The sequence below is a fragment of the Hemicordylus capensis genome, chromosome 4 (genome assembly GCF_027244095.1).
Source record: "Hemicordylus capensis ecotype Gifberg chromosome 4, rHemCap1.1.pri, whole genome shotgun sequence".
Taxonomy (NCBI): Eukaryota; Metazoa; Chordata; class Lepidosauria; order Squamata; family Cordylidae; genus Hemicordylus; species Hemicordylus capensis.
This window is the reverse complement of record NC_069660.1, coordinates 318,455,327-318,475,633: the sequence shown is the minus strand read 5'-3', so window position 1 is coordinate 318,475,633 and position 20,307 is coordinate 318,455,327. Positions and strand designations below refer to the sequence as shown.

The window sequence follows — 20,307 nt, the reverse complement described above, 5'->3', positions numbered from 1 at the left end:
AAATCTTAAGACAGTATCACCATCCCGCTTGCTTGATGTGATTGATTCATAATAATGTTTATATGTACCGCGACTCAACAAAAAAAGTCCTCAAAGCAGCTTACGCAGAAAAAGGAATAAGATGGTTCCCTTTTCTGTCCCCAAAGGGCTCATGGTCTAAAAAGAAGAACAAGCGAGACACCAGCAACAGCCGCTAGAAAGAGGCTGGATAGGAACAGTTGCTCTCTCCTTGCTAAATATAATTTCAAACTGGTACCTCTTGGCCCACTCAGCATGGGAATGAAGCACAGAGCTGGAAAGGGATGATGATGATGGCCATTTCCACCCATCCGCCTGCAAGGCACGGCCATTCACCCACACGACTAGCTGCTTACTTCTAGATCAATCCTTCCCAGATCAATCCAGACAATACTAGGAATATAGGAAACGGCCATATACTGAGTCAGGCCATTGGTCTATCTAGCTCAGTATTGCCTACCCAGACTGGCAGCGGCTTCTCCAAGGTTGCAGGCAGGAATCTCTCTCAGCCCTATTTTGGAGATGCCACCAGGGAGGGAACTTGGAGCCTAGATGTTCTTCCCAGAGCGGCTGCATCCCTTAAGGGGAATATCTTACAGTGCTCACACATCAAGTCTCCCCATTCATATGCAACCAGGGAGGACCCTGCTTAGCTAAGGGGACAAGTCAGGCTCGTTACCACCAGACCAGCTCTCCTCAACCTGTGCACCACAAGAGGAGAGCAGTGAATGTAAAAAGAACATTGCTGGAGCAAACCAGTGGTCTGTCTCAGGAGAAGCCAAGCTGAGACTCTCCAGCTGTTAGACTACAACTCCCATGATCCCCAGCTGTAATAAATGTATAGTTGGTCATGATGGAAGTTGTGGTTCAGCAACAGCTGGAGAGCTTCAGCATTGTAATAATGATGGGGAGGGGGGTTCAGTCAAGGATCCTTGCATATTCTCAAAGCATGTCCTGTCTTCATCAGAGAAATGCTTTTGGATTAGGTGGGGACTAGCTGGACTTGGGGGCAGAAGAACTGAGTTCAAGCTAAACGGTGGCCTTGGTCTCTGGCCTTGAGCCAGTTGTTCTCTCTGCCCCAGATTCCCCTAAAGCAGGAATCACAGTGAACTGCCTCCTTCAACGGCTGTGAGAACAAAGACCCCTGTGGACAGAATGTCTGGAACGGCCGTGAGCCAGCAGTTTCCCTAGGTGTAAAACTGGAAATGACTGATGCTTAATTTTGCCCAGGGCTCTGCTGTGATGAGCCCTGCCCTGGAAACTAGCCTCCCACTCCGGAAACTTTAAAAAAGTACATTCTGGCCTATTTATAACGCTGAAGAAAACGAAGCAAGCAGCCTTGCTGGGGGCGTGTGTGGGATTGCGGTGACGGCGGCAAAGGTGATGGAGCGGGCAGTCTAGGGGCGTTGTGCACGGCCGAGGTTTTATTTTAAAGCCCTTGGAGGGAGGTGGTTTTGTTTGGTTTTGTTTTTTAACCATGGTCCATTTCGATCTGATTCTGTAAGTTTTGATGGGCAGGGAAATGCTGAGTTCTCGTCCGTGCTGTTCCAATTGAGTCAAGAGCAAACAGGATCTGCCCTTCTCTTGAAGGCTGGCTGGGCAGTGAATCCGTCCAACTTCCCCTCCCCTGCTTGTGTGTGTGTGTGTGCGTGTGCGCAGCTGAATTTCCTGAACCCTCCCAGAATAAAGTCTGGGAAACAGCCTGTCTAGGTGCCTCCTTGGCTGGTGACTGGAGCGGAAAGGCAAAGGGTGAGGAGGCAGGCCTGGTCAGCCCAGCCCTGCCAAAAGGAAAGGGTTAGACTCCTCGGGGCACTTGGTTACCCAAAAAGAGAAAGGGAGGACGGTCTCCCAGGTGCATTTCAAGGTGGATTGCAGAAACTAGACCCGTGGGTGGCCAGCCTGAGGCTTCCCAGCGGCTGTTGGACTACAGCTCCCATCACCCCCAGTCTCAAAGCATTGTGGCTGTGGATGATGGGTGTTGTGGTCCAGAAACAGCTGGGAAGCTTGAGATTGGCCACTCTTGAACTAGATGCTAAGGACATGCTTTGGGGCTGGATGTGTATTATATTTTGATGGGTGAAGGTGGCCTCAATTTCTAAAGATTGATTTAAGTTCATAATGGATTTTTAAAAATAATCCTTGCCAAGGCCAGAGACTCACAGTCTTGAGCTATCTATCTATCTATCTATCTATCTATCTATCTATCTATCTATCGTCTGGCATTTGGCTGGCCATTGGGGGAAACAGGATGCTAGACTAGATGGGCTTCTGATCTGATCCAGCAGGGCTTGGATGTTCTTAAGGAGTAAGTCTCATTGAAAGAAATAGGACTAACTTAAGAACATAAGAACAGCCCTGCTGGATCAGGCCCAAGGAGGCCCATCTAGTCCAGCATCCTGTTTCGCACAGTGGCCCACTAGATGCCTCTGGGGAGCCCACAGGCAAGAGGTGTGTGCATGCCCTCCCTCCTGCTGTCACTCCCCTGCAACTGGTACTCAGAGGCATCCTGCCTTTGAGGCTGGAGGTGGCCTCTAGCCCACCAACTAGTAGCTGATGACAGACCTCTCCTCCATGAAGTCATCCAAATCCCTCTTAAAGCTTCTGAGTAAAGATGCAGAGGATTGCACTGCTTTCCTTCGTCTCACTTCATTCCCTCATAGTTGATATTGGTCTCTCTTCTTCTTACTGACAATGTGATTTTTAAAGTATTATCTATTTTCAATACAGCACTGTCACTGTTCATGGCACTCAGGGGTGGAGCCACCATTGAGTGGATGGGTTCAAAGAACCTAGGCCACCACCAGTCAGGAGCCATGCTGTGAATGCGGCACTGGCCGGAATATGCTCCAAAACGGAAGCCACGTCCCCTGCATCTGACATCAGACACAGGGTGTGGTGGGGGGCACCGGCGGGGGGAACATGGGCCGTCGGCTGGCTCCCTCTGCCAGTAACTTGAGAGAGTAACATAAGAGCTTTGCTGGATCAGGCCCAAGGCCTGCCTATCTATCTATGTACATCACCCCCAAACGTACACATCTGGATGGCTTACAACAACATAAACAAACTGAAACAAAAGTCAAAACAATTCAAAACCACAATTCTAGTTAAAAAAGCATCTTTAGAGACTTTCTAAAAAGCTGTCAGAGATGGGGAGGCTCTTATTTCAGCAGTCCAGAGTATCGGGGTGGACACAGAGAAGGCCCATCCCTGATCCCAACTAGCCCAGCATCTTGTTTCCCTGGTAGACAACCACATGCCTCTGGGAAGCCCACAGGTAAAATATGCACCCTCTCTCCTGCTGTTGCCCCCCTGCAAGTGGTATTGGGAGGCATCCTGACTATGGCCTGGAGGTAGCCTATAGCCATCAAGACCACAGTGCTGAGGAAATGTTTGTGAATCCCCTAGGATGTCTGTATGTTAGGGCAATTCTTCTACAAAACGTGATTAGATCCTAAGCTAAACCCTGGTAAGAGAGAAAGGTGGCCTCGATGAATAAGTAACTCAGGCAAAAAGGACATATTTTGAATATCCACTCAACTGAGTCAACAACAAACATTGCGTGTGAAAAAGTATGTGAACCCTGCATTCACTAACTGGTGGCACCTCCTTGAGTTTGACAGTTGGGATGAGCTTCTTTCTTTGGAAGTCACTGTTTGGTTTTCGCCAAACAAAACGTTTGTGTCTGAAAAGTTCAGTTTTTTATTCTGGATGACCTGGTTGATTCTGGTAGGTTAGGCTGAGAGATAAGGGGACCTGGCCAAAGTCACCCATTAGCTTCATGGATGGACAAGGATTTGAACCCGGGTTCTAGTGTGACAGCTCTGACCACTACATCATGCTGGCTGCATAAATAACAAACAATTGTGACAGAGTTTGAGAGTGGCTAGTATAGATAGCATTGTTCTCAAAGAGCTGGAGATACAGAAGTGGTAAACACGATATGTTTTTGCCAGAGGTATTTGGCCCAATAAAAGAGATCCCCTGAGTGATCATTTGGACTTTATCACATACCATTAGGGGAAACGGACGGAAACAGGCATGGATGTGCGCAGAGGGAAAGGAAAAGAGACACCGAGAGGAACAGATAAGGCAGAAAGGAGGAAACAGATGGGGTGGGACTAGGGAGCAAGGGCAGCCCAGACCAACGGGAGAGCGGGAACAACATTTAGGGACCTTGGGGTGCTTTTCTGATCCCCCCCCCATTGCTGGCTAGATGCAGGGGGAAAGAAAACAGAAAAGCTGGTCAAATGTTGAGCTTTGTCACACCTGAACAATTAAATAAATATCTGACACAAGGAACCGGCCGACCAGTTTTGAGCAAGGCCAGAGTCGAGAGAAAGTGACCCTCCCAGACAACCCCCAGGGCACTGAGTATTTTAATCTGTGACTTCTATAATTAGAGGAAACAAGTTTGTTTTTATTTGCTTATATATGGCATGCATAAATACACATCTGCAGATCCAGGCATGCAAACTGAAGGTCTTATATGACAGGAATACATCTTGCATGCATATCGTGCATCAGAGTTGTGAAAGGGGCTTCAGGTGCAATAACAAAATGAGGTATTCAGAAGATGGAGTGGGGCACAGGAGTCACTCCTCACTCAGGGCACTGTTTGGTCTAGACCAGGCCTGGTTTCGAGAGCCTTTGCCAGCACTGCGAGCCAAATTTGTGTCAATGTTTTGATCCTGAAAAAATGGCTGCAGGCCATTTTCTGCCCCCTTTTCTCTACGCAACCACACACCTTAAAGAGGCAAGCAAGGAGAAGGAACTACAGAACTACAGGATTGCCTTCAAATTCTTAGGGAAATCTGAACTGAAATCTCTTTGAGGTACATCAGGATTCATTGTTTATCACTTTGAAAACTGAACCCTGTAGATAAAGGATGGTGGGGATTTAAAATTATCCAGAGGGTTGCAGGGAATGGGAAACCTCAGAACTGTGGCCAGCAAGAGAGATGGCTTAGGGGGAACAGGAGGGTTGTCTCGGGAAACTCGGGGGGTGGGGGGAACCTGTCCCATATTTAGCTACTTGGGAAAATAATCTAGTGCAAGGAAATATTACTTGTGGCAGAAAGCGGAGAGGATTGTGATGAAAATAGCAAGTGCCTGTCATAATTGAGAAACTAAATCCTTGAAGACCCAATTCAGCCATGGATCTTTTGGCATCCTGTTGGCTTCTATAGCCATTTGTTTCTAGTCAAATATGTCACTTGGGGGCAGGGCGGGGGGTTTGGAATGAAACATTTTCTCCAAACATTGGCAACTGCGGTAGAATGGAGATGGGAGGTGTAGGAAAGGTGCTGTGGGTGCCAAAGGATTTGGTGTGCGTGGATTTGGAGGCACATTTAGATGGGGTGGCTCTGAGCAACGTTTTGGTTAGGGGTGATCTTACGCTTTATACCCCCCAGAGCTTGTAAGGTAAGAGAGTGGGTCTTGTGGAAGCAAGCATGAATTGTCCTCTGTGCTAAGCAAGGCCCACCCTGGTTTGCACTTGAGGAGCACTATAAGAAATACCCCTTAGGGAATGGGGCCACTCTAGGAAGAGGACCTGCATGCAGATTGTTCCAAGTTCTTATGAGGCAAGGCTACAACACCTGGGGCTATTTAGTTAAGAAAGAAAGACGACTACGGGGAGACAGGATAGAGGTCTATAAAATCATGCATGGTGTGGAGAAAGTGGATAGAGAGAAATTCTTCTCCCTCTCACATAACACTAGAACTAGGGGTCATCCCATGAAATTGATGGCCAGGAAATGTAGGACCAGCAAATGGAGGTACCTTTTCACACAATGCATAATCAACTTGTGGAATTCTCTGCCACAAGATGTGGTGACAGCCAACAACCTGGATGGCTTTAAGAGGGATTTAAAGCCATGGATAACTTCATGGAGGAGAGGTCTGTCAACGGCTACTAGTCAGAGGGCTATAGGCCACCTCCAGCCTCAAAGGCAAGCTGCCTTTGAGTGCCAGTTGCAGGAGAGTAACAGCAGGAGAGAGGGCATGCCCTCAACTACTGCCTATAGGCTTCCAGTGGCATCTGGTAGGCTACTGTGTGAAACAGGATGCTGGACTAGATGGGCCTTGGGCCTGAACCAGTAGGGCTGTTCTTATGTTCCTATGTTCTTAAGTTCTCTCCCTGGCAGTATCTCCAAGAGAGGTCTGGGAGAGACTCCTGCCTGCAACCTTGGAGAAGTTGGTGCCAGTCTATGTAGACCATGGATTCTCTATGTTGAGTCCCCAGATGTTATTGGACTTCAACTCCCATAAGCCCCAGCCCCAGTGGTATTTTGGTTGGGCCAACCCTTTTAACCCAGATATTATTGGACTTCAACTCCTATAATCCCCAGCCCCAGTGGCCTTTGGTTGGGGATTATGGGAACTGAAGTCCAATAACATCTGGGGACCCAACGTTGAGAATCCCTGATGTAGACAAGACTGAGCTGGATGAACCAATGGTCTGACTCAATATATGGCAGCTTCCTATGTTCTTATTGTTGTTACTAATTATTACAGTATCATTATATTAGCAAATAGGGTTGTGGCTAGCTTGACCAGATAAATTTGGGCCTATTAACAAATGCTTGACTGCCTTTTAGAAGCACTTGCACATAGACCCAAATTCCTCTGGTAAAGTCAGTCAGCCTCCCATTTGCTAAATAACAACAACAAAGTTTCTGCAATGAGCCACTGGAACTTTTGCAAGAATTACAAATTGCCAGCAAACAAGAATTGGTGGAATTGAGAAGGTCATAGAAAACGAAGAGGGGAAAATCCTTTGGGATTTTTGAATACAAACTGATAGTTTGTATCATTTAGCGCACAATATGCATTTAGCGCACAATACGCCTGATCTGACAGTTATCAAGAAGAATCGGGTTCTGATCACTGCTATTGCAATCCCAGGGGATAGGCGAGTCGACGAAAAACAATTGGAGAAAATAACTAAATCCAAGGACCTTCAGATTGAAACTGAGCGGCTCTGGAAAAAGAAAACAATAGTGGTGCCAATAGTTGTGGGTGCCCTTGGTGCAGCACCAAAAGAACTTGAACACCATCTGGACACCTTGGGCATTGATTAAATTACAACACATCAACTACAGAAGGCCACACTTCTCGGGATAGGATGCATACTCTGACGCTATCTTTCATTTTTCTTTAGTCATCTTAGACTCTTGAAAAGGACCCGATAATTAAAGTACCCAATCCAGTCAATAACATCTGGTAGACTGTGTGTAAATAGCATAATATTAATATTAATTAATAACTAATAATTAATTACTATTATTATGTCTTGCACCTAAAAAAAAGGCACTGGGCAGAATAAAGCCTAAAATTCCCAAATGACCAAAACCTTGCCCACAGGCTTGCAACTCCCCCAAACCCCTTGGCATCCCACAGCCCCCTTAACCAGCCCTGGAGTTCCCATGCCAAGCCTGCCATCCTCCTTGCCCCCCTCCATCCCCCCCCCGCCACAGGCCGTTCATGGCAGAAACCCCCTCAGCCGACTGAATGCGTCAAGGGGGTGACGGTGTTGTTGTTGCTGAGTTCCCTGACCGCATCCTGGCGTTACTGGGGCAACCGGCCAGACTCGGCCAGCGCACGAGGCCCGGCCTGTGGACGCTGTTTACTAAAGGGAGAGATGCATACTGGGGCCTGGTGGTGGGAACTGGGGACAAAGGCTGCTTGAGACGTCAGTGCTGGGGAGGGCTCACTCGGCTTGCTTTCACTGCGAGGAGTGGAGAAAACCAGTTCACACATTTGGCTGATGGTCCAGCCAGACTGAGTGATGAACCCGCATGTGTGCAGAGAGAGGTGTTTTCTCCCACTCTCATGTGGAGCCTCCATGTTCCGAAGCAGCATGCCACTTGAATACCAGTTGCTACATAGGTTGCCTAGGAAACTGCCTTCTACTGAGTCAGAGCCTTGGTCCAGCTCGCTCAGTGTGGTCTCTGCAAGGTTCCAGGCAAGGCTCTTCCCCAGCCCTACCTGGAGATGCTGCCAGGGATTAAACCTGGGACCGCCTGCATGCAAAGCAGATGCTCTTCCACTGCACTACGGCCCTTCCCCGACTGTGGCTGGGGAGCAACAGTGAAGGAGGACGATTGCCTGCATTCCCTGCTCTTCGTGCGTTCTGAATATTCACGGGGTATTAATAAAGCAGCCTCCCCATTCAGATCTAAAGGCTCTGTGTTTTTCACCACGCCATGGCATGCAGAAACACAACAGGTACAGCTGGGGAGAGCTGCATCTGTTTAATTTCTGCCTGCCATGCAGATACCCAAAGCCTCTGACAGGAAGCCCTGCCATCAATCACCCATGCTACAAATAACATTAGAGTTACTGTGGAAGTGGTGGGGAAATTAGACCTTACTGGGATTTTTTTAAAAATCATATTAAGAACCAAAGAAGAGCCCCAGGGGTGTAGCAAGGTGGAGGGCGCCTTGGGACAAGAAGCCAAGGGAGGCCTGTAGCTCCTTCTCCTTCCTGCACTGCTTGGCTTTGCTGCAGAAGAACTGTAAGCAGAGGGTGAAAAACAACATTCTCGCCACGCCCTTTCTCTCGTTCCTATGCAAATAATATCACACATTCCACAGACACGCAAACACACTCTCTCTCTCACACACTCACACTTATTTGTGTGCATTGCATTCCCCTGGCTCAGAAATAATTTTTTAACACATATACTACAATCACATCACATACAGCATCAACAGCGAAGAAGAAAGCTGGCCTTGTAGTAGCAAGCATGACTTGCCCCTTTTGCTAAGCAGGGTCCCCCCTGGTTTGCACTTGAATGGGAGATTCCATATGTGAGCACGGTAAGATATTCCCTTGAGGGGATAGGGGCATAGCTCAGTAGAAGAGCACCTGCTTGCTTGCATGCAGAAGGTTCCAAGTTCCCTGCATGGCAGCATCTCCAAGAAAGGGCTGAGAGAGGCTCCTGCCTGCATCCTTGGAGAAGCCACTGCCAGTCTGTGTAGACGATACTGAGCTAGATGGACCAAAGGTCTGACTCGGTAGAAGGCAGATTTGCATATCCTTATGTACCCAGCTGATGACCCCGCCCCCGCCCCCCCCCCCGGGCCCCAGGGATGTTTATCTCCCCTCCCCAATAAATTATAGCCACGCCCCTGAAGAATTGAAGAACTCTGCTGGATCGGACTAATTTTTTATTTATTTTATTTATTGTTAAATGTATCCCCCACTTTTCATTAAGAAAATCTCAAGGCGGCTAATCTAAGGACTGATCTACTCCAACCCCACCTTTCCCACTACAGTCAGCCAGAAGCCCGTGGAAAGCCCAGAAGCAGGATATGTAAGCAAATCGCTCTCTCTCCCACCACTGTTGCTTCCTTGCAACTGGTGTTGAGGGGCATATTGCCTCTGAACAAGGAGCCAGCGTGGTGTAGTGTTAGAGTTTTGCACTAGGACCAGGAAGACCCGAGTTCAAATCCCCATTCAACCATGAAACTCACTGTGCCTGTGCCAGCCACTTATCTCTCAGTATTTCAGCCACTTATATCTCTCAGCCTAACCTACCTCACAGGGCTGTTGTAAGGATAAACATAACCATATACCCTGCTCGGCTCCCTAGAGGAAGAGCAAGATATAAATGTAAAATAAAAGGAGGTTCCATTTAGCCATTAAAAGCCACTGGTGGATCTCTCCTCCCCTTTAAAAGTCATCTAAACTATTGGTCATCAGCACATCTTGTGGCAGTGCATTCCTTGCATTATGCATTGTGTGAAGAAGGACTTTCTTTTGACTGTCCTGAATCGCCTGCCAGTCAGTTTCATGGGACAATGCTTCAGGTTCTAATATTGGGAGAGAGGGAGGAAAAGCGTCCCTGTGACCACTGCCTCCACACTATGCATAATTTTTAGAAAATGTTAAAAGAGTAATTAATTAAATTCAGTATAAAAACTGCTCCGGGAATCATATGAATTTGGCTCAGAATATGGAGCCAGGTGATGGTGGTAATCACTCCAAGTTAATTAAGCAGCCTACAAGGCTCTCACTTTTGTCTGTGATGCTGGCAAAATCACTCCATAACAGTCACCATTCAGAGTCTCGAAAAAGGGGTGATTCATTGAGTAACCCCAGAAATACGGGGGGTGGGGGGGGTTAACTAGCTGTTGTAGCCCTTTCAGGTCTTTGAGCAAACATTGACAATTTTCTCTCTTCTCTGTTCTGTAGTGGACATTCGGGAAATTAAGGAAATCCGACCTGGGAAGAATTCCCGAGATTTTGAACGGTACCCAGAAGATGCTCGGAAATTGGACTCTGCCTTATGTTTCATCATCTTATATGGAATGGACTTCCGGCTGAAGACACTAAGTGTCTCAGGTCAGTGGAGGGTGATGGGAGGGATGGGCCACATTACACCCGGCCTCGGTCATTCATGCTCATGTCACACCTAGAATAGATTATTGTGTGCATGGGTTCTTGAGCTTGGGTCCCCAGATGTTGTTGGACTACAGCTCCCATCATCCCCTGCCACGATGGCTGAAGCCATCTGGGGACCCACCCAAGGCAGAGAATCTGGGGACCCAAGGCAGAGAATCCCTGCTATAATGCGCTTTACCTTGAAGATGGTTTGGAAGCTTCCATTGGCCCAGAACACAGATGCTGGTGTTTCCAAGATTTGAAATAACCTTGACTGGATCACATCACACTGATCCTCCAGCAGTTTCACTGATTTCCAACTTGCTTCCAAACTCTTTTCAAGATGCTGGTTCTTACCTTTATAACCCTCCATGGCCTGGGACCAGAAACATAAGAAGCATCTGCCCAAGAACTCTGTTCCACTTAGAGACCCCTGCTTTGGGGGGTCCTACCATTGGATGTAGGTCAGGTGAATATCCAGGAGAGGGCCTTTTTGGCTGTGGTGCTTGGGATCTGGAAAAGCCTCCCAAGGGAGGCATACCTGACCTCTTCATTGTAAATTTTTGGGAGTGGGCAGTGAGAGCAATTTTATTAAGGCAGACAGTTGCAGAATTTTGCTTTTAATGAGACCCTTCCTGCTGTTATTCATGATCTGCTATTTAATTTGTTGTTGTAGCCTGTTTTATTTTTTGGTTTTAATACATTGTATTTTGTTGTAAACTGCCTTGAATATCCCAGGGGGGAAATGGAATAGAAACGAATACATAAAAACAATAATAAAAGTCTGAAACCCTCAATTTGCTCTCAGTTAAAGAGGCTGGATGGTGGATTTTTGCTACCTGTTCAATGTACGTGTCCTACTGAAGTGAAGATTCAAATCTAGTTCAGAGATTTTGAAGATGGACTCAAGGAGTGATAGTTATCCTAGGCAAATTGAGTTGGAGTAGAAGGGTGCCGTCTTGTAAATGAGGCTTCTCTCCCATTCTACTGTCTGCATATGTGAATAAGGTTGCCATTTTTTAACTTGGATGTTCAGTCACACACTGGAGAAAGACCAAAATAGCTGGAATGCTGTGATTTGGAAACAGCCTGTTTTGTGGCCTTTGTAGAACTATCCTCTGCTTTCATTGCAATAAATCAAGACTGCCTGTGATTTCCATCTAACTCAAAGCAATGTAGATTACAGATTACCTCTGCTAAATAATAGGTTTATATTATATTCCCAGTCAAACATTTAGATTTGTTGTTGGCTGCAGGATGCAGCTGATGTCAGCAAAGGGAAAAGGCAGAGATGTCTTCTCCTCTCTTTATAACCTTCATGTTCAGCCTGTGGAAGATGAACTCAGTGGTCCCTGGATTTTCCCAAGGTTTTATCATGGCCTCTTGGAATCCTTTTGTACACGGTGCTGTTGTCTGTAGCCTGAAGTGACTCATTTGTCCATTTCCATGCATTCTGCAAAAGAGAATACTTGGCAATAATCTTTGTGAAAGCCAACATTCTTATTTGAAATCACAAACCCCCAAATATGACTGGTCAGGTGAAGTCCATGTTGCTCAGCAAGTCACTATTTGGGAACTTCCATTCATTTGGTTTTGCCCAAAGTTACTCTGCCTATTTAAAGCTTCTCTGAATAATTGAAAACATGTTGATAGCTGGTCCTCCTCTTGGATACTGCAGTTTTTACCAGGAGGAAATTGCTGTCAAAAGATCTCAACAGCCAAAACCCCAGTTAAAACCAGAATAAGATCATGCCACCAACCAGCTGGAGGTGGCAACTCTGCAAGCAAACAGAAGCTCACCTTAGCATAAGTATTTAAAAGAGTCTTACTACTTGGAGAATTATCTCTCAGAACTGTCCATGACAGCATTAAAACTTGAAACAATACTGCCCAGAATTGATGGAGGAGGCCATTATTAGAAGAGGATAGATTTGCTAAATTGATTATTTTTATTATATTTTGTTGATACATACTGGCTGACATCCTAAAGCTGCACAGAGGCAGCAAAAGGATCCGTACGTGCAACAACAACTGGTGTGGTTCAGCAGCACACATGGAGGCGAGGCCAATTTTTGCCATTCCCCTCTTCCCCCCAAAAGCACTCTGGAAATATGTCCCTGAGGCCCACGCAGGATCCTTCTGTTGCCCAAGTGCAGCATTAGCTAAGATGTTGGCCACATTTTAATTTCTTTCATTTATTTCTCTATCAGGGGTTCCCCACCTTGGGTCTCCAGATGTTGCTGGCCTACAATTCCCATCATCTCCACCCACGAGGGCCAAAGGCCATTGTGGCTCAGGATGATGAGTGCCCAGTGTCCAACATCTGGGCACTCAAGGTGGGGAACCCTTGGTTTATACATTTATTTATGTATGCAACTAGAGCATTGCTTATGAGTTGCAGAACTGGTGCAGTTAAGGGTTTTCCCTTGTCTGCTGGGCTGCCTTTTTGAATATGGGCCTTAGATCCTCATGGGTAACCCCAGTCCTGAGAAACATGCCCTCTTCTGTAGAGAGGGGCAACATTATACTCTTCCCTTGGAACGCAACGATGCCGAGCTAGCCAAAAAGGCTGTGAATTTTTCCTGGCTAATTGGCAAGTTAAAGCCCTAAGGTGAACTGTAATTCTGCGGCATCATCTCTTCTAGTATTTTAGGAAGTGTGTTTTCTTGGGTTTGTTTTCAAATAGACTAACTAGTAAAGTGTTTCTTTTTAATCTCAAACTTGAATATTTGGCCTCCCAGTTCTGTAGTTCTGTTTCTGGAACATAAAGGGTGATATTGTCAGTCCTTTTCTTCTCGCTATGGCCACTGGCCAACACAAATACACTTCCTATGACTAACAGAACATCAAGGGGTGTGGTGCACCTGCCCTCAGTTCTGTCTTCCAGCCAAGACAGTAAAAGCAGGACGCCAGCTTCCCTGCACTGTTTTCCACTAGCAAATGTCCCTGTTTCCCTTTGTACACAGTTATGCTCAAATCTCCCTAAGCCAAGAGCAGTTTTTTTGTCTCTGGCCTTGGAATCATGTGAGGTCAACAGCAGTGTAGGTCAGTGTTTCTCGACATTTTTGGAATCATGGACCAGTACATTCTTGGTGCGCAGTTTCCCAGACCAACAGTCAGTAAAGGGGTCACCCCCCTCGCCCCCACCCCCAGGTACCCCCATCCCCAAAATTTTGGGCCGGTGGGGGCCAGTGTTCTCTCTAATTATTTTCATCTGTGTGTGGAATGAATTTTGTTCTGGGCAGCAGTATCAAGGCAGTGTGTGCACATGTGCATTCAGGATGGGACCTTCCGGATTCAACCTGAGCGTGATCTAAAATTAACTGAGTGGACATTAAAAAATGTGTGAGCATGTGCACATGCACACGCCTTAGAGGGAACACTGGTGGGGGCTGCCACGCTGGGAGCTCTCCAGAGCTCATTTCCAGGCAGCCCTCCCTGTAACATTCATTTCGAGGAAGCGAATGAACGTTAAGGGCTGCTTGCCTAGAAATGAGCTCCGGAGAGCTCGCCCAGGCTCCATAGATCCTGGGCCCCACCCTTCTGCACATGATGTCATGCGCAAAGGGGGCGGGCAGTGAGGGCTGCCTGGAAATCAGCTTCGGAGAGCTCTCTGTGGTGGCTTCCTCCAGCCCGGAATTGGGTTTTTTGGGGGGAGGGGGATTTTTATTAGTGATGCCTCACTGTAGTGATCAGCCTCCCCTCCCTCTAAAGAGTTAACAGGGAGTGAACCCTTGTCTTGACTGACACGCTGGTGAACTCCAGGGCAGCCAATCAGTAGACCAGGTGGGTGGGACCTAGAGAGGGGTTGCTGGGAATTCTGGGGAAAAGAATGGTGGTCTTTTGGGGAGAGTTGAAGCCGGGGGGGCAGAAGGGGGATTTCTCTGGTGCAAAAGTGTTCTCAAGCGCTCAGCAGCTATTGGTTTTCTCATCACGTGTAAGCCTATATGTGGAAGGTATTTGTATTTATCCAATAGCAAAATAAAGAGAGTTTTCCCTGGGATTCCACCCCGAGCCCAGGGAGGTTCAAACTCTGTCAATAAGAGGGGTGGTGTTGGAACCATTTTGAATCTAACAGTAATACAGAATAGTTTTCTGAGAAGCCCACTCAGGCAGCTCAGCAGGGATAACTTGGCATTTTCTTTCCCTCACATGAGCTAGCTCTGAGACAAAGACTTTAATCTGCTACACTCACGGACCGGTACCCAATGCCTTGCCGTACTTGCCGTACAGACCAGCAGTTGAGAAATACAGGTGTAGACTGAAAATAAACAATATTCTATTGATATAACACAATGCCAGAGTGGCAGATACCTGATCTGTGACCGATCATTTCATGTGAAATTTGGTATTTCTGCTTTGGGATTTTGTTTCTTCTGAGAGAATATAGGCAAGCTCTATCTGTAATGAGTATTCATTCAAAAAAAATTGTGGGAAAAGTGTCTAAAATACAAACAATCCAGAAGAATGCTGAAAAGGCAGAAACACTCTGTGCTGAATAAAAATATGCTCATACATCCCTCTTGCACACCATCATGACCTGAGAAAGAGTGCTGGGGAAAAATCTGCAAGGTTATCTAGAGGTTTCATTAGAGAAAGCCTCCCCAAGGTGTGCAACCCCCCCCCCCCCCAACACACACAATGGAAGTAAAAAAGAAAGACTGGCTCAGGACTCTATTCAGATATCAGATGCATATCACCTACAGCACCCTTTCTCTCCACACAAAGGAAGTCAGGTGTAGTTGGGCCACAAGGAATTTTCCTCTTCCCACCTTCCTTTGAAAAGCTCCACGTCAACAGTAGTTCCTTTCCCCCTCCCCTAATTAATTAGGGTCCCTAGAATGTCTAGGGATGAATCAGACACTTTGAAGATTGGATTCAGGATAGATGGGTTAAATGTTGTGCAGGAGGCTCTGGGCCTGGGTCCCAGATGTCCTTGCTCAGATCCAGATGGGGGTATCTGCTGCAGTTAGATCTTTCACAGGGGTCAAGAAACGTTGACTCAGTTCACCAGTTGGACAAAAGTCTTACTAGTCAAAGGGTTCCTCAAGCTATGTTGGTACATGTGTGCTATCGGGAGGAAACTACGCTATCCTGCCATGTTGTATAAACACAATCGTATCTGTTTACCTGGGAGTAAGCCCCATTGAATTAAATGGGACTTACTTACTTTAGAGTAGATATGCATAAGATTGCCCTGCAATTGAAGTACTGTTCTTTCAGTGATTCTGCTGTAAACAAGACACACACACAATCATGTTACAATCCTCCAGTCAGTGATGATGATGATGATGATGATGATGATGATGATGGTTGGTGGGAGGGGCTTTTTTTCTTTTTTTTTAGTGGGGATGCATGCAACCATGGAGGAAGGCAGAGGGAGAGAGGGGGCTGCCTGCACGACTGAGCCCCACCTACGGGGAGAGCCCGGTCGTCAAGGAAAGTGGTCGCCCCACCAACTGCTGTTTCCGTAGCGTCTAGTAGGGATGTGCACGAACCGATTCAGAGGCCCTTTTATGGGCCTCCAAACCAGTTCAAATGTCCAGTGGTTTGACTGGTTCAAAGGTGGGGGGCATATCTTTAAGGATGGGGGAGGATGCTCTTACCCCTCCCGCTGCATTTCCCCCACTGGCACTGCCTTTTAAAACGGTCCGGTGGAGCGACAGCATACCTCCTTGCTGTCCCGGTGCCTCCTCGGACCGGAAGTGCCCGGTGCATGTGCACACGGCATGCACACACACACTGGGCACAACATGCGCATGCATCCGACCACTTCCGGTCCGAGGAGGCACCAGGACGGCATGGAGGTATGCCTTCGCCCCGACGGACTGTTTTAAAAGGCAGTGCCGGCAGAGGTAATGTGGCGGGAGGGGTAAGACCATCCTCCCACATCCTTCAAGATATCCCCACCACCACCTTTGAACCAGCAGGCACTGGTTCTGTGCTCACCTCTCGCGTCTAGCCACCACGGAGGAAAGGCAGTCCGAGGCAGGCACTTGCCGTGGTGATTGAGCTCTCTCCATGGGCAGCGCCCAGTCATGGGGGCGAGGGAGAAAAGCTCTTTGGAGGTGCTTGCCTTGGCGACTGGGTCTCCCCTTAGGCAGAGTCCAGTCACGGAGGCAGCTCACTTGCCCTCTGCTTTCCTCTCTCGCAGCTTGGATTCTTGCGTTGCGGTTTGTATCCAAGCTGTGGAAGAAAGCCGAGGAGGGCGGCCTGCCTCCCTCAATGACTGGGCTCTCCCCACCCCCCATGAGAGCATGAGGATTGAGGCTGCGAGGTGAGAGGCTGCATTTACACTTGTCCGATTTTTATTTTTATTTTTTAATTGTTGTATTTATATACCGCCTTTCGTTAAAAAACAACCCCAAGGCGGATTTCATTTTGCACTCGTCGCTGATGAGCAGACGAGTGCGTTTCCCAAGCCTTGTTCTTTCGATAGAGTCGCTTGTCTTTTGCCATCACCTTCTTGTGTTATCTTTTCTTTCTCAGCTTTCTGTGAAGAAGACGTTAATCTCTGGATAACAGGCCTGAACTGGCTGGTGACGGACACACAGCGATCCCAGACACCGCTCCAGATTGAAAGGTGTGGAAGAGCTAGAGAAAATGCACTCTAGCACATGAACAGTGTGTGAACATTATGGGACTGGCTGCTCGCTTTCCCTTGCAGAATGCTGCTTGCTGGCAAATGCAGCTTCCAAGGAATGAAACCCACCTGCTGGCTTTGAGTTTCCACCATAACCACTTCAGCCCCTGAGCCCTGTTCTCTGCACTGTCATTCCCCACCCACAGGGACAGCTCCAGGTTTCAAGCCCCTTGGCAAACTATTCTCCACGGGCCCCTCTATGACAGGGCTTAACTTGGCAGATGGGATCGAAGAATGGAGGTGACAATATGGTGACTCTCTCGACTGAGAAAGGAGGTGGTTCACCACCACCACCGAGAGGATAGTCCAGCCTCCCTCCCCCATTGCTGAAACCTGAAATTAAAATAAGGTTGCGATCTTAGGAATGCTTCCTTGAAAATTAACTCCATTTAAACCAAGGTTTAGGATGGAAGCGTTAGTGCAAATGCATGGTGGTTGCATTTTGTGTCCTAATGTGCAGGAGAGAGCACCCCCTGCCCTCAAAATACACTTTTATTTTATTTAGTGCATTTTCATACTGCCCCATATACAAATATTTGGGAGCTTTACAATTTTACCATTTTCTGGAGCTGCCACTGAGACAGAGGAGCCAGGGAAGGGCCCTGCCTGGCTAACCTTTTCAGAATCAAACAAGATTTCCGGTTTTACTGGACATTGCATGTTCAATTTCAACATAACAGATTGCACACATATTCCCCTACAGCAGGGAGTTCCCAGGCTTGGGTCTCCAGATGTTGTTGGACTAGAACTCTGCTCATCCCCAACCACCGATTGGGATGATAGGAGTTGTAGTCCAACAACATCTGGGGACCCAAGGGTGAGAACCCCTGCTGAAGGGAAATAATTCCGTATTTCTTTCATGCTCAGAAGAAGGGTGCTTCTAACTGCCATGTGCTAGGGACAAACTACCAACAGCCATTATCCCCAGCATACCGCTGCCTGCCTGTGAACTTCCTGAGTCCCAGCCACTGGGCTTCCCAGACCCTTTAAAAACACTGGAAGTCCCATCTTTGTACAGATGCTTTTTAATGTTTTGTCTGCAGCTTCCATCTGGTGGGTTTTTAACTTTTTAACTTTCAAATCTGGTTTTAACTAGGTCCTGTTTTTAGTTACTTCTTGTTCATTTTATTAATTTCACATTTATTGTTTTATTGGCTTTATTAACGTTGTGATCTGCCCTGAGCAGTATTGCACTGGAGGGATGAGGCATAAATATTTTAATAAATAGGTTTGATCCAGCAAGGCAATTCAGAAGGAGGAAAATGGAACATTTGATCCACAGCGGAGTTGCAGTATATCCTACCTTGCCTGTGACTAGCAATTGCAAAAGTAGCTGTCATTCTAGCCACCCAGTAGTAAATTTCCCTGGAGATATCAAAAAAATTAAGAGAACGCCTTCTTCGCTATGAACCCCACCGCCCATTGAGATCATCCGGAGAGGTTCATCAGCAGTTGCCACCGGCTTGTCTGGTGGCTACGGTCCTTCTCCATTGCTGCCCTGAGGCTTTGGAACGTGCTTCCTGCTGAAATAAGAGCCTCTCCATCTCTTACTTCTGAAAAGGCATTCAAAACACATTTGTTCACCCAGGCTTTTAATTAGATACTGTTTTAATAGTTTGATGATTTTTAATAGTTTTAACATTTTAAATTTTGAATTGTTGTAATGTTTTACATTTTGTATTTGTTGTTGTTATTGTTTTGTTGTAAACCGCCCAGAGACTTGCATTTTGGGCAAGATACAAATATGTTAGATAGATAGATAGATAGATAGATAGATAGATAGATAGATAGATAGGATCAGCTTTTCTATGCCACATGATAATTTTGCTGTATATTTATCCCTGGCTTAAAGCTGAAGCTCTCCCTCTCTGCTCTTTCCCTAGGTGGCTAAGAAAACAGTTTGATTCGATGGACAGATCTAGAGAAGGCAGGTGAGTTCTCTATTTGAAGGCCGTCAGGGATGGTTCCAAAGCATGGCAGAAGCAGGCCAGTTGGGAGTCCCTTCTTAAAAGTTTGCAACCATCCTGAGTCCGCATCTGCCTGCTGTCTCTAGTCCCATCCATATGCACACTGCCAGCCCCCACAAGAATATGACAGTCCCTGCACAGCAATCCCTGTCCAGGACTGTGTGCATTCTCCTTACTGATGGGATGAAAGGAGAAGCAAAAGAGAAATATTGGATCCTTAGACTTCGAGAGAGAGACTGGAAAGTGTATGGGCAAAATTTGATGAAATCTCAAAGAGGGTTTGAACAAGATTTCCAAGGGGCTTCCTCACAACTTCTTATCTCTCTCTTCATGGATACTATTACCCTGCACCCCCACGCCACCCCCCAAGTTGCAGTACTGATCACTCTCTGCATGTCCTACCCACCACCATAATGTTTCAAATCCTGTGAAAGACTGAAGTTTGGTAGCAGAATGAATTACGCAAAATAAGCAAGCACAGGCAAAGAAGTTTCATTCAAGTGCCGCATTTGGAGTGCCTTGGCACAGAACTTCAGTTACCTCGGGTAAAGAGGTTGGATTTATTTTGGGAGGGGAAGACAAGATCATCCATGGCCTTCTCCATAACCACCTTTTCACAGTCAGTGTCCCTCTCATATGCCCATACTAGATGCCTCTCTATACACAGAGGCCAACAACTCATCCACAGCATCTGTGCGCTGGGGCTTCCTTAGTCAGGATGTTGCCTTTCCAACCATCGAGTATTCGATTCAGTTCCACCCAATGCAAATAGTGGGGAGGAGGGAAAAGAAAGACCAGTCCTTGCATGTTTTAATGCTCATTTTCTTAGAACAAATTACAAACACTAGTACAGAACAAACAAACAAGGGCATCAAGTAATTTACACATAAGTGAGCATAGAGTTTGATGCTCTTTAGTAAAATCAGCACAGGCAGACTTTGTGCCATGAAATTATATCCAAGTGCCTTTCTTGATACAACATAATTAGCTTCTTTTTAAGTCCTCCCACTTTGCACTGTGCCTTCTCTGGCAAGTTCATAGTTTCCCACCCATCTACTTTCCCTTGAACAACGGCTCAGATATTTGTACCTTTCTTTAGAGAGTTTTCCCTTTTTTTAAAAAAAAAATGTGATTTCCCACCCATCTTACAGACCATCTCCCCTTGTCATCTAAAGGGCCACTACCTCCTAAGGAGCTGCAGCCAGGGTAGAGAACGAAGGATTCTTGTGCTTAGCGGCAGAAGATGCGGGTGCTAGTTTCTGATCCCTGTGGAATTAAGAATGCAGACTC

General features: G+C 46.8%; 2 protein-coding genes across 2 annotated transcripts in view; one reads left to right on the top strand and one right to left on the bottom strand.

Moving 5' to 3' along the window:
• The window catches only part of ZC3H3 (zinc finger CCCH-type containing 3), a 379,413-nt gene extending 372,755 nt beyond the window's left edge, over nucleotides 1-6,658 (bottom strand). The window contains exon 1 of the mRNA XM_053250211.1: nucleotides 6,655-6,658. The gene's annotated coding sequence lies outside the window, so the exon portion shown is untranslated. The remainder of the gene's footprint in view (nucleotides 1-6,654) is intronic.
• Nucleotides 1-20,307, top strand: part of LOC128324958 (1-phosphatidylinositol 4,5-bisphosphate phosphodiesterase gamma-1-like) — a 103,593-nt gene that overhangs the window by 27,758 nt on the left and 55,528 nt on the right. The window contains exons 2-4 of the mRNA XM_053250208.1: nucleotides 10,219-10,368; nucleotides 16,897-16,990; nucleotides 18,934-18,981. Of these exons, the coding sequence (XP_053106183.1) occupies nucleotides 10,219-10,368; nucleotides 16,897-16,990; nucleotides 18,934-18,981 (292 nt within the window). The remainder of the gene's footprint in view (nucleotides 1-10,218; nucleotides 10,369-16,896; nucleotides 16,991-18,933; nucleotides 18,982-20,307) is intronic.